At 44.3% G+C, this 12,530-nt stretch overlaps 1 protein-coding gene across 2 annotated transcripts in view; it reads right to left on the bottom strand.

Annotated features, from left to right (window-relative positions):
• Positions 1-9,583, bottom strand: part of LOC130608566 (glypican-5-like) — a 386,458-nt gene extending 376,875 nt beyond the window's left edge. The window contains exon 1 of one of the 2 annotated variants that reach the window (XM_057426555.1): positions 9,477-9,583. In XM_057426555.1, the coding sequence (XP_057282538.1) occupies positions 9,477-9,552 (76 nt within the window). In that variant the 5' untranslated portion in view covers positions 9,553-9,583. Of the gene's footprint in view, positions 1-3,778; positions 4,040-9,476 lie in introns of those variants that run through there. The other variant, XM_057426556.1, reaches the window with a different exon arrangement.
• Positions 9,584-12,530: the final 2,947 nt, after the last annotated feature.

Genomic DNA, 12,530 nt, shown 5'->3' with positions numbered 1-12,530 from the left:
TTCATTTGTTTTGTTGCCTAGTTTATTCTTTTGTTATTACTTGAGACTAAAAGCTCTTTATGCAGAGATCATGACTTGCCATACGCTTGTACAGCACCAAGCACAATACTAAACAGATGGGCCTTTAGCACTATCCGTATAAATACATAATCATATACTGTTTCTCTAACCTACAGGGAGCACATCTGGTATTGCACACAAGAGTCCTAGGGCAGGACTCCTCTTTCTGCTGCACACCAAGGTAGAGCAGTAAGCCACAGCCTCAAGTTAAGCTTTTAGGGTCTGAAATTACATACTTTAAAGCTACACCTTGTGACTTTGAGACACTGGCCAGGTTAGCTCCAACTTACTGGAATGCCGTAGCTACAGAATGCTGAACAGTAACTAGAGCATGTACTGGTCAAGACCAGATACAGGTAGTGAAGTAGTTATTCACACACTTTTTTGGTCCCTGGAATCTATTTCAGCTGCCTGCACTTCAGTATAATCACCTTGATACACAGACACAAGAGGAACTTCAAAGGACTCTTCCGTGATAAAACATCAGGAGCCCTTAGCTGCAAAGGTTAAACAAGATACAGTTGATGCCACAATTGAGCAGAGCAAAAAACCACAAGATTACATGAGTGTAGTTGCTCTTGCCTTCATTCCTCCTGTCCCCCACATGGGCTGTCAAACTCAGTTTGGGAAACAAGGTGCTCCATCCATTGATCTTACCTTGCTGCTTTTCCTGTAGAAGTTAGTATAGTGGCTTTCCAAGCTAAAATCAAGGCCTGCAGATGCATGATGCTGTACATCTAGAGGAAACATTATTACCCTGATCTTATAGATGGGGAACAGATAGATTAAATGGTTTGCCTCTAGACTACTCAAAAGGCCCTTAACTGAGACTAGTTACTAGAACTCAAGTCCTGCCTCCCAGGCCATCCTTCAGTCAGACCTTCCTGCTCTCCAATAGGATCTGTAATTTTTCCATAGAAAAGCTGTAGATACTATTACAATTTCTGCACATAAATTTCCACATGAGGTTGACGGAAGAAAAATGAGACAGTGGGGAGTAAAGTCAGAGGAGGCAGCATAGGATAACTGTCAGAACTGTTCAGAGCAAAGATTTCCAGGTTTACACATCCAAAGAACTGAGTCAGCTTCCTTCCAATAAATATTTATTGGGACCCCTGACTACTTCCAAGGTCAGCATGTGCCAGATATTGACCTTCATTAAAACAGCCCAAACAGCTTTTAGCAATCATGAAATTCATTATTCTCCAGGTGCTGATAAGCCTGTTCCCACCCCTACTCCAATTTTGTTATTTTTAATAACTTACTCTGGAAGGATTTGGAATGTGAATTCCCTTTTCCATTCATTCCTCTATCTTATTATAGTCAAAAATTCCATCAGCTGATTTCAAGTGATATTTAGTTCTAAAAGGCTGTCAGACATGCTGACTGGTAAATATTCATCACACAGAAAAGAGATACTACTCTTTCTGTGGATGGACAGGATTCCTGCACTCCAGGCAGTCAGCTTCACACCACCCAGACAATTCCATAGCAAGGAACAATTTCATTTTGAATTTCAGAACTTTAAATATGAGTTGGAGCAAAGAAAAGAAGCACAAAAAAATGGGTGGGTTTTTAGTGGCCTTCATAAATCCCACTCAAACAGCCCACAGTACTCATAGGCAGTAAATGCGCAAGTCTGTAAGCTCCAGCTCTAGTCTAATATAACACTTATTCCTGGCTAAGGTTTTAAAATAAGAATTCCATCCCTCCTTCTTCCAGTTCAGTCTTGCTGGGAAGATGCTGCACTTGGACCTCAAGAGGGGACTTGTGCTAGTTTGTCACTTCTGCATCCTTTCATGCCCTACCTGCCACAAAACATCATGTGTGGCCAAGGTAACCCTGATGGCCACAGGAGCCTCACTTATCCACTTCATGAAGATATGATCAGCAGGTAAGAACACCTGTACTTGCTCTGAAACACCAGGATTTCAACCTCAGGCTACAGAGGCTTGAACAAACCACAGGGCTCCAGAAAGCCCTTTTCACCTTGGAAAAAGGAGTTCAGGGTTCCCCAATTCTTCTATCATTCCCCCCCAGGTTCTGCAGTTCATTGACATAAGACAAAAGCCCAGCTTTGGAAGATTTCTGGGGCATGTCTGGTGCACACCACACTCAGGTTTGCAAGTGGAAGTTGGAAATATGCCCAATCTGCCAAGCTGACATCAAAGCAGTTGGTGGCAGTAACAGAGGCAGAATAGAGTCTGGATTAAAAAACAAGCTTACTTAAGTTCATAGTAGCTCAGACTCAGCTCATCTTCAGCACACTGTGCAGACCCATTACAAAAACACTACTCCAAAAGCTCTTCCCAACATCTGCAATTCTGAAGTCACAATTAAAGGCTGCTGAACATTCAGTTCCTGACATTTCTCCTAAAAATCCTTTATTGGCAGAAAAAACCTGTTAAATCTTTTCTGCTGTGATGCCCATCCCATGCCAGCTACAATGCCAAGCACTATTTATAGCCTCATAAAATCAGAATGCACTTATGTAAGACTGCCTTAGTAAATGCAGGTTAAGGAGGAATAGCAAGCAAATCCACTTCTTTGTGTGGTAAAATCATTATCACAAATCTGTTATTGCACAGCAACAGAAAAGTTCAACAGTTGAACCCTGTCCTCACTCAGGTAGACTCACAGAGTTGCTGAGCTTGGAAAAGACCATTAAGTCCAACCATTAACCCAGCACTGCCAAGACCACCACTAAACCAATTCTCAAAGCACACCTACATGTCTTTTAAATAACCTCAAAGATGGCGATTCCACTACATCACTGGGCAGCCTGTTCTCATGCTGACTACCCTTCTGGAGAAGGGACTGTTCCTAATATCCAGTCTAAACCTCCCTGGCACAGCTTGAGGCTGTTTCCACTTGTCCTATCCCTTGTTCCTTGGGAGTAGAGCCCAGCACCCTCTTGGCTCCATCCTCCTGTCAGGCAGTTGTGGAGAGCAATAAGGTCCCGTATGAGCCTCCTCTTCTACAGACAGCCACCACCCCCCCCCCCAGGTCCCCATCACACTTGGGCCCCAGGCCCTGCACCAGCCCCACTGCCCTTCTCTGGACCTGCTCCTGCACTGACACACGAAAGTGGAACCCTCACTGTGGAACCCTAGTTTCTCCCTCAAGAGCTCAGGCTACCCCTTCCTTCTAACTTCATGCCATGCACTGCTTTCTCTACTCAGACCTCACCATTCCATCTGTGTGCAGTTTCCTAGGCTTCCCTGTTCCCTAAAATTACTCTTTAATATCCAAGTCTTCAGACTCTTCACTCTTTTCCCACCTCTCCATTTAGTTTTTAACTTTTCTGCAGGCCAGCCAGGCACATGCATCCCCCAGCTTCTGAGTGTTAGATGACCATGAGAAAAGAATGCAGAAAGCACACTGGAGTCTCTGTTCCCACTATATATCTACTTTTTTAGCAGATTTCTGGAGCAATGCTGATGTAACCCAGGAGGTAAGCTCAGACATACCCAGGATGAACTAGGAAGCAACTATCAAACCGAATCATTTCAGAGTCTGCAAGACTGGGGGGCATGTAAAGAGCTCTCTCTTGGTCACATGTGGATAGCTTTTCCCCACAGGAGCAGAGGCTATCCCATTCAACCTAACCATTCTGTACAGAAAAGTTACAGAAAGTATACTCCACAGCCCAGTAAAGCTGTGGAGTAAAGCTCTAGTCTTAGAGCTTTACAAAAACAAGTTTGTAAAAATAACATACCTGTATAAATGCATGTGCCATTCTTCCTGAAGCTTCCTCAAAACACCCAGCTTGATGCAGGTATGCAACAACTGGAGAGTTTTAGACCATGGTACTTGACTTCCAATGAAGCGTGGAAGACAGCGGCAACAGACTACTTTGCCCATTGCTCCAACTCCACCTCTAACTGTGCAGGCGGTGGGTTTTAAGCAGCTTCTGTAAACCACTGAGGTATGACCAAAAGCAAGCAGTGCTGCCCAGGCAGGCCTGCCGATGGCTGAGAAGCCACCCCATGGTCCTGCACTACAAAGGGCTCCTCTCAGCTACTTGGCTAGGTGCAGGCTGCCTGCACATATAGACCAGTCCTGGCTGCCATGGAAACATGGGTGATGTCAGCATTATGATGCAAGAGGGGCTGGAAGGGAGACCAGTGAGCTCAAATCAACATCAGCACATGGATTCTGAGCAACCGAAGACAAGAGCACCGATCTCTCACAGGTTGCATTTGTCTACTGTACATCTAAAAAAAAAAAAAACACAACCCACACTTGCAAACTTTGCTAAGTTTGAATTCAATGCTTTTGATGTTTCCAACACCTCTTTAGCATTGTGTGCTGAAGTATGGATATGGCTGTTCCTACATGCACATCAGAATCAGCTCTGCAACTTTCCCATGAACTAGAAGTGGCAACATTGGAGCAGAAGTATTGAGTGTCAATGCTGATGATGAGAAAGTTTTGTCAAGAAAGAATAGATACCATCTGACACATGTAACAGCAGCAGTAATTTGGAAATTAGAGCCCCTGACATATGCTTTCTAAAATTATCCATGAAACTAAAACCAAAGGCAATATACTTAAAATATTCTTACAGGAAGCCTGCAGACACAGCTGGCACGCATGCTGCAGCACTGCTGTCTGAACAGCACTTGCAACGCAGCCTTCTCTGTGGATGAGCACAGACATCAGCATTAGCCCGTCCTTCCCCACCTCAAATGCCCATACCTCCAGTTCTACACATTGTTACATCACTAGCAAGACACACACATGCCTTTGGTAGTTCTTGTTTCATGTCAGATTCCTCAAAGTATTCCACATTTATTTTATTGCTGCCTAATTGACATCCCTCCCCCCCCCCCCAGGACAGCACTAAGCACAGTCTGAACATTTATCTGTTTGATGCAATGTGATTTTTAACCAGCTGTGGAAAACGCTGGCATCCCGGTCAGGCTCTCAATGACAAAAGTAATGCTGCAAAACAATATTTATCTGAAAATAGCCCCAGTCCCTCCTCACCATGACCCTGCCTTCAGACAGCTATGCCTGATTTGCTGCTGCCCCATAATGCAGCATGCACTAGAAGAGAGGATCACAGCCCCTCCTGGCAACAGCAATGTTGGGCCAGTGGCAGTCACATGGAGACAAAGCAGGAGACACACACCCTGGTTAACCAGGTCAGTGCTTGGGGGCTGTTAACTCTTAGTAACAGATGCCCCTGGGGAGTTTGTGGCCTGTCATGGGGGACACCCCATCCCCAGAAACCTGGTCTAGTGGAAGGTGTCCCTGCCCATGGCAGGGGATTGGAACTGGATGAGCTTTAAGGTCCTTTCCAACCCAAAGCACTCTGTGATTCTATGATACAAGATCTCTAGATCTTTTTGAAGCAGAGAAGACAAAATTCTCAAGTATCAGCGAAGCATCATGAGATACATATCCACCATCAGCTTTGCAAGTTTCTCTTTTTACCAGCCATTCCCCGCCTTCCCTTTGCTTTAATCAAAAGCTCCAGTTTCAAACTATCTGCTTGTGTCAAACCATGCACCAAACTGTGTAATAGAAACATTCTTGCTCTGTGGTTGCTTTACAAAACTTGCATTCTGGTGTCACAACCCACTGAAATTGGTGACCCTATTCCTTCCTAGGATTGTTGCTGTTCTGGCATGCACAGAAGTGCCACAAGCCACACATCAGGGAATTTATACATATATACACGCACATAGAAATACAGTTCTTACTGTACATGAAACAGGGAAACAGAGAGGAGCTGCAGGAGAAAGCTCATAGTAAAAATGTAGCACTAGCAACAGCCCTGCTGGAAACAGCCACAAGCAGGAAAGTCAGTTCTTAACGCTTCTAAATGACACATGTGCCATCCCACCTGCACATGTGCATGCATGCGGAAGAGGGATTCAGCATTACTGGTAAAACACAAATGTTTGAGAAAGGATTTAGATGGTGAAGGGAATGACTTAATGGGGATTCTCATGGGGAAAAAAGTGTGAGAATAGGAACAGTGACACTTGTGGAAGAAAAAAGATTAACAGGAGCATTAGGGCGGCATCATTAGCCTAGTAAACAGTAATAAACCAGGCTAGGTAAAAGCATATGGGAGTTACAGGGGTTGTCTGGATAACCAGACAACATATGTCCAGTTTGAGAAAGAAGCTTTAATGAGTTCGATGAAGAATGAATTCTGCCACAAATCCTGAAAGCACAGAAAGTTTTAAAGGGATAGAGAAACCCCAATGAGCTATGTATATTCTTCAGGAGCTATCATGCAGAAGGCATCTCATGCTAAGGCTGCCATCAGCTGCACTGGGACTAGTCACCCTTCACAGTTCAGGCTGTATTTATTTTGATTTGGTGTTAGCCAGCTCAAGTACTGCATTTCCCCCAGGTGCTCAGTTTGTTAACCTGCCATGCTTTTTACTGATAACTTCCTTGCACCAGCGGTATGTGGAGTTAATGAGCAGGATAATGAACTTGTCCTGACCCTATATCCTCTAAAACAGCAATAGAGCCAAGTGTGTGGGGTGGGCATAGACAATCTGGAAACACAAGCAAGAGAGGCACTCCCTCTCTCCAGAGGGAGGCCTGGGAATCCCACAGATTTCCTTCCTCCCAGCTACTCAGCATAACACTGTTACCACCCTGAAGTAGCAAGTTCTATAAGGCACTTCGAATATTTCATGTTAAGATCTGCCCAAAATTCAAGACAAAACTTATTCAATACAACAGTTCCAGCTAAAGCTCTGCATCAGTCCTTGTGTAGCACATAAGCTGGGCAAGAAAATCAACCCAGAGACCTTACACTTCTGAGTGAGCTGCTTGATTCAGTGCATTTCTCTCAGTGTGTCACTGAATAAGGGTGTCATCCCACGGATGCCTGCCTCCTTTGCAGTAGGATAACCAGTTGTCATCCTTACCCTTAGTGGACAGACAGGGATCTTGCCTGCCACTAAGGAAAACAGGCAGGTGAATGATTCCCAGTTTCAGGACAGTGTGCAAAGCCTTTGCTCAACACAGACAGTATGCATTCTCCCAGTTGCATCCATCAAGGTCAGGCACAACACAAGTAAATAATATTCATGCCTAGCTTTACTCCTCTTTATCAAAATTCAGTCTAGCTCCAGTCCTAATTTTCTCCGGTCCTAAATTTCTCAGCATTTGTCACCCAGTATGAACTATGTGCTATTGATGTATGTGCCCAGTGTAAAGATTAATTGAAGAACCACTATTCAGGAGGGGTTAACTTAATTCCCTTCTGTAGCTGCTCTGCAGTATTTCGTGCAACTTGTGGCCAGGAATATTTTATTAGCTCCGTGAAAAGGGAGTCATGGCAAATGCTGCTGCTCAGTCTTGGTTAGCTGACACTGCTACAGAAGTTCCAGTTCACAGAAAAGGCTGAGGAGGGGACAAGACAACAGAGGGAAGATGGGAGGTGGCTCCTTCCAATTTGAGGACAGAAAGCAGAAACAGCTCTGATACATCAGGACAATGGCAATTGTACAGTACTTTACACAGAGGGATGGTCACAGCAATGGTTGGAGACACTGTGCTATTGCTTTTGACTTCTAAGAAAAATAGGGTTTGCGGGATGGAATTTCCTTCCAGTTGACTCAGTGCATTCAAGATTAAGAGCTAAGCCTGATATTTACTCCTGGTTTTGGGCATAATTATCCATCAGCCTGAAACTCCTAAACCTGATTTGGAAGAAAGGGAAGCAAAGACCATCAGATTAATCCTGCTGGTATAAAAATCGTTAGAGACACACATAAGTAGAAGCTGTGCCACCACCAAAAACAAACAAAGCTCTCACAGGAGATTCCTACTTTGAGGGCAGGAGAGAAGATCTCTTCAGCCACAGAAAGCTGCTGCCTGGCCAGTGCTAGTCTCTTCAGGTGCTTGGAGTTTCTCCAAGGACCTGTCCTCACATTTGCACACCTGCTCAAGGACAGAAAGAGTAAAATTATGTTTTCCAAGACACCTTTTAGTCTATGCTTGGGGGCTGCTTCCTAGACTTAGTTTTGAATGGATGTTTTGGTCAGGGAGCTGATGATTTTCTCCATCCCTGAATGGGTGACTAACCACTTCATGGAAGTTTAAATACTCAGACCACTTTGAGACACATGGCTGGAGGCTGTTATCCAGGACACAAAGCAATCAGCTATAAGTTTGCCCCAAAAGTTAAAAAGAAAGGGCAATATATTGGTTAAAATAGAAATTCAAACAAAATATTCAGAAATACAGACACTTATCCAGGCAGACAGTTTGGCAGCTGGCAATCAGGTTTAGAGTCTGACATCTCTGAATAAGAGATTTTACATAAATACAATTCTACATTTCTTACATCAGCTTTTATAGTCAGACCTCAGTCCTGCAGCTGATCCAGAGCTCTGCTCATGGTCCAGAAACTTTGACAGGTTTCACCAAGACTGCCTTTTCATAATTTAGTATAAATGCCAATTCCAGAATGCAAATTAACTGTGAGGCCAGCTCTTTGAAGAGCTAGCTATCCTCAATTGCCAGTGAAGTCAAGGAGAGTCAAAGCATCCATAAAAGCACAGGATGAGAGTATATTACAAAATGGACAATTACCATGGTATGTAATCCTGACACATTCAGATAGTTAATGCTTCTGGGAGTAGAAGGGTAGCCAATAATAGAGGCTAATAGTTCATTCCAAACAATGAGAGGGAACTAGATGCAGTCAAATTCTGTATTTCAGCATAAATACTGTTAATGTGTTTCTAAATGGGTGGGCAAAAAGACAGTTTTAAGATAGAATAATTAAGCCTCCTTTATGAAATGTCTCTGCAGACATTTTCCATTATCTATTTTCTTCTGTATTAATAGAGGATCAGAATTATAGTTTAATTATTCATGGAGTTCTAAAGAGATACTCTGTTCAAAAAGTCATTGACATTACACACAAAGTCCACCAAACTCCCGTACACCTTAATGAGGCCAAGCAAGAGACATGAAGGGCAGCCTCAGGATGGGTGGACAGGAGAGCAGGAGGACACTGCACATCTTGCATCCTGCTCCTGGCAGGACAGCTCTCCAGGCTCTGCAGTGATGCATTTTGGGTCACCTTTCATCTGTCCTCAGGGGATTTACCCCACTACACATGGGCGAGGTTGCATGCAAGCACCACCACACTGACAAGAGACTGTCTCAGCCTGGCATTTCCACAGGGGCTTAGAGGACACAGCTCCTCTCAGGGCTCAATTTTTTACACTGCTTTAAAAGTCTTAGACTTAAGATCTTCTATGATCCCTTCATTCACTAACATCGATTCCCAAAAATCTACATAAAACAGATTACCCAGTCTCCAGGGACTGTAACTTTAACACAATGCATAACCACAAACACCTTTTCATTACATGTAGAGTCACTCTGCCCTAAAGCCTGCTGTTATAAGAAAGGTTATTCTTTACCTGCAGACGTACCTAAGATGGGTTGCTGCCTCTGCAGTGACAGAGCATAACAGTGCTCACTGTTGTCTGGTGCCATCTGCTGGCACGAGGCGTGACACGACCCGATAAATCCTCCCCGGGTACCTACAACCAAGATACACACTAGGCTGAGTATCTTCAGGGTTGGATGAAAAATGCTTACCATACTGAAAACCATAAACACTAGAAAATTTACTTTCACATCAGATGATACAAGGTAATGATAGAAGAGCGGGTGTAGATTTGCTTAAATTAGCATTTTGGCCAAAACAAAAGCTCCATGCTTCCCAGAAGAATAGACAGTTTATTTACAGACTTTTTAGCCTCAAAAAGGAAATGAACATTTTTGTGAAACAGCTCTGATTAGAAACGAAGCTTTCAATTACTTTAGAACTTCTCTACAAAAGAGGTCATATGAATAAAGTCCCCAACGATCAGAGAATTTTCCTTAAACCTACCTTAAGGAGAGAAGTTTCAGCAGACTCCCAGAACTCAAAAGTGGGAGTTAAACATCTGAACCAGCTAAATATTATTAGGACAGTTAGCTGCAAGGAATAAGCTTTCAAAACATAGAAAATGTACATGTTATCCCACACAGACCCATTTCGCAGTTAAAAGCCTGTACAGATTATTATTATCTAGAGCCTTGCAGTTCCACTGTATATTCATGCATGACCAGCTGATCAATACTGGCAAAATCCTTGTCTGAAAGACACAATTTACCCACAAATACACCAGAATACCTGTTTACACCAAAGTGTATTGACTCCCATCAGTGTATTGACTCCCATCTATAAAGCAATGCCAATTAAAAACAGGTATATGTATCACCAGTTCTTTATTTTAAACTAGCACTTTTATAACCAGCCTGTTTATTAGTCCCTTCAGTATAAATTATACGGACATTAGACATAATTTCCCTAATAGAATATTCTCTCGTACCCACAGCTAACACAAGAAATTGGATGCAAGCCTTCATTAAGTCACAAACTGAAGAGTTCTCTTGCGTAACTTCTGAATAAAGGACTATTAATCTGTATCACTGGCACAAAACTTTCTCCAAATGTGTTCATGAACAAATAAGTTATGAGGTGAAACAAACCAAATTCAGAGCTAGCACAACTGTATTTCAGGGACCCCACAGTTAGCTGACCCAGCTTGCTGTCATAGTTAAAAGCTTCACTGAGTTGAAGCACTGGTATAGAATCATAGAATCGTTAGGGTTGGAAAGGATCTTAAGATCACCTAGTTCCAACCCCCCTGCCATGGGCAGGGACACCTCACACTAAATCATATCAGCCAAGGCCTCGTCCAACCTGGTCTTGAATACTGCCAGGGATGGAGCATTCACAACCTCCCTGGCCAACCCATTCCAGTGCCTCACCACCCTAACAGGAAAGAATTTCCTCCTTATATCCAACCTAACCTTCCCCTGTTTAAGTTTTAACCCATTACCCCTTGTCCTGTCACTACATTCCCTAATGAAGGGTCCCTCCCCAGCATCCCTATAGGCCCCCTTCAGATACTGGAAGGCTGCTATGAGGTCTCCATGCAGCCTTCTCTTCTCCAGGCTGAACAGCCCCAACTTCCTCAGCCTGTCTTCATACAGGAGGTGCTCCAGTCCCCTGATCATCCTCGTGGCCCTTCTCTGGACTTGTTCCAACAGTTCCATGTCCTCTTTATGTTGAGGACGCCAGAACTGCACACAATACTCCAGGTGAGGTCTCACAAGAGCAGAGTAGAGGGGCAGGATCACCTCCTTCGACCTGCTGGTCACGCTCCTTTTGATGCAGCCCAGGATACGGTTGGCTTTCTGGGCTGTGAGTGCACACTGCCAGCTCATGTTCATTTTCTCATCAACCAACACCCCCAAGTCCTTCTCCACAGGGCTGCTCTGAATCAATTCTTTGCCCAACCTGTAGCTGTGCCTGGGATTGCTCCAACCCAGGTGTAGGAGCTTGCACTTGGCATGGTTAAACTTCATGAGGTTGGCATCAGCCCACCTCACAAGCGTGTCGAGGTCCCTCTGGATGGCATTCCTTTCCTCCAGGGTATCAACCGAACCACACAGCTTGGTGTCATCGGCAAACTTGCTGAGGGCGCACTCAATCCCACTGTCCATGTCAGCGACAAAGATGTTAAACAAGACCGGTCCCAACACCGATCCCTGAGGGACACCACTCGTTACTGGTCTCCAGCTGGACATTGAGCCATTGACCACAACTCTTTGTGTGCAGCCATCCAGCCAGTTCTTTATCCACTGAGCGGTCCATCCATCAAATTGATGTATCTCCAATTTAGAGACAAGGATGTCGTGTGGGACAGTGTCGAATGCTTTGCACAAGTCCAGGTAGATGACATCAACTGCTCTACCCCTGTCCATCAGTTCCGTAGCCCCATCATGGAAAGCCACCAAATTGGTCAGGCAGGATTTCCCCTTAGTGAAGCCATGCTGGCTGTCACCAAGCACCTTGTTGATTTTCATGTGCCTTAGCATGCCTTCCAGGAGAATCTGCTCCAAGATTTTGCCAGGCACAGAGGCGAGACTGACTGGTCTGTAATTCCCCAGGTCATCCATTTTCCCCTTCTTGAAAATGGGGGTTACATTTCCCTTTTTCCAGTCATCGGGAACTTCACCTGACTGCCATGATTTCTCAAATATGATGGCCAGCGGCTTCTCAACTTCATTTGCCAGCTCCTTCAGGACCCGTGGATGGATTTCATCAGGACCCATGGACTTGTGCACGTTCAGATTTTTAAGATGGTCTTGAACCAGTTCCTGTCCTACAGTGGGCACAAGGTCTTCATTCTCACAGTCCCTGCACCTCACTTGCAGGACTTGGGTGGTTTGGTCAGAGCCTTTGCCAGCGAAGACCGAGGCAAAGAAGTCATTCAGAACCTCAGCCTTCTCCAAATCCTGTGTAGCCAGTTCTCCCGAGAGCTTCCTGAGGGGGCCTACATTCTCCCTAGTCTGTTTTTTATTTGCTATGTACTTGTAGAATCCCTTCCTGTTATCTTTAATACCTCTAGCTAAGT

Source organism: Pezoporus wallicus, unplaced genomic scaffold (genome assembly GCF_028554395.1).
Source record: "Pezoporus wallicus isolate ANWC-B61680 ecotype Strahan unplaced genomic scaffold, APGP_CSIRO_Pwel_v1 contig_7680, whole genome shotgun sequence".
In the NCBI taxonomy this organism is placed as follows: Eukaryota; Metazoa; Chordata; class Aves; order Psittaciformes; family Psittacidae; genus Pezoporus; species Pezoporus wallicus.
The sequence above is the reverse complement of the archived record's forward strand: the minus strand, read 5'-3'. Positions and strand labels throughout refer to the sequence as shown.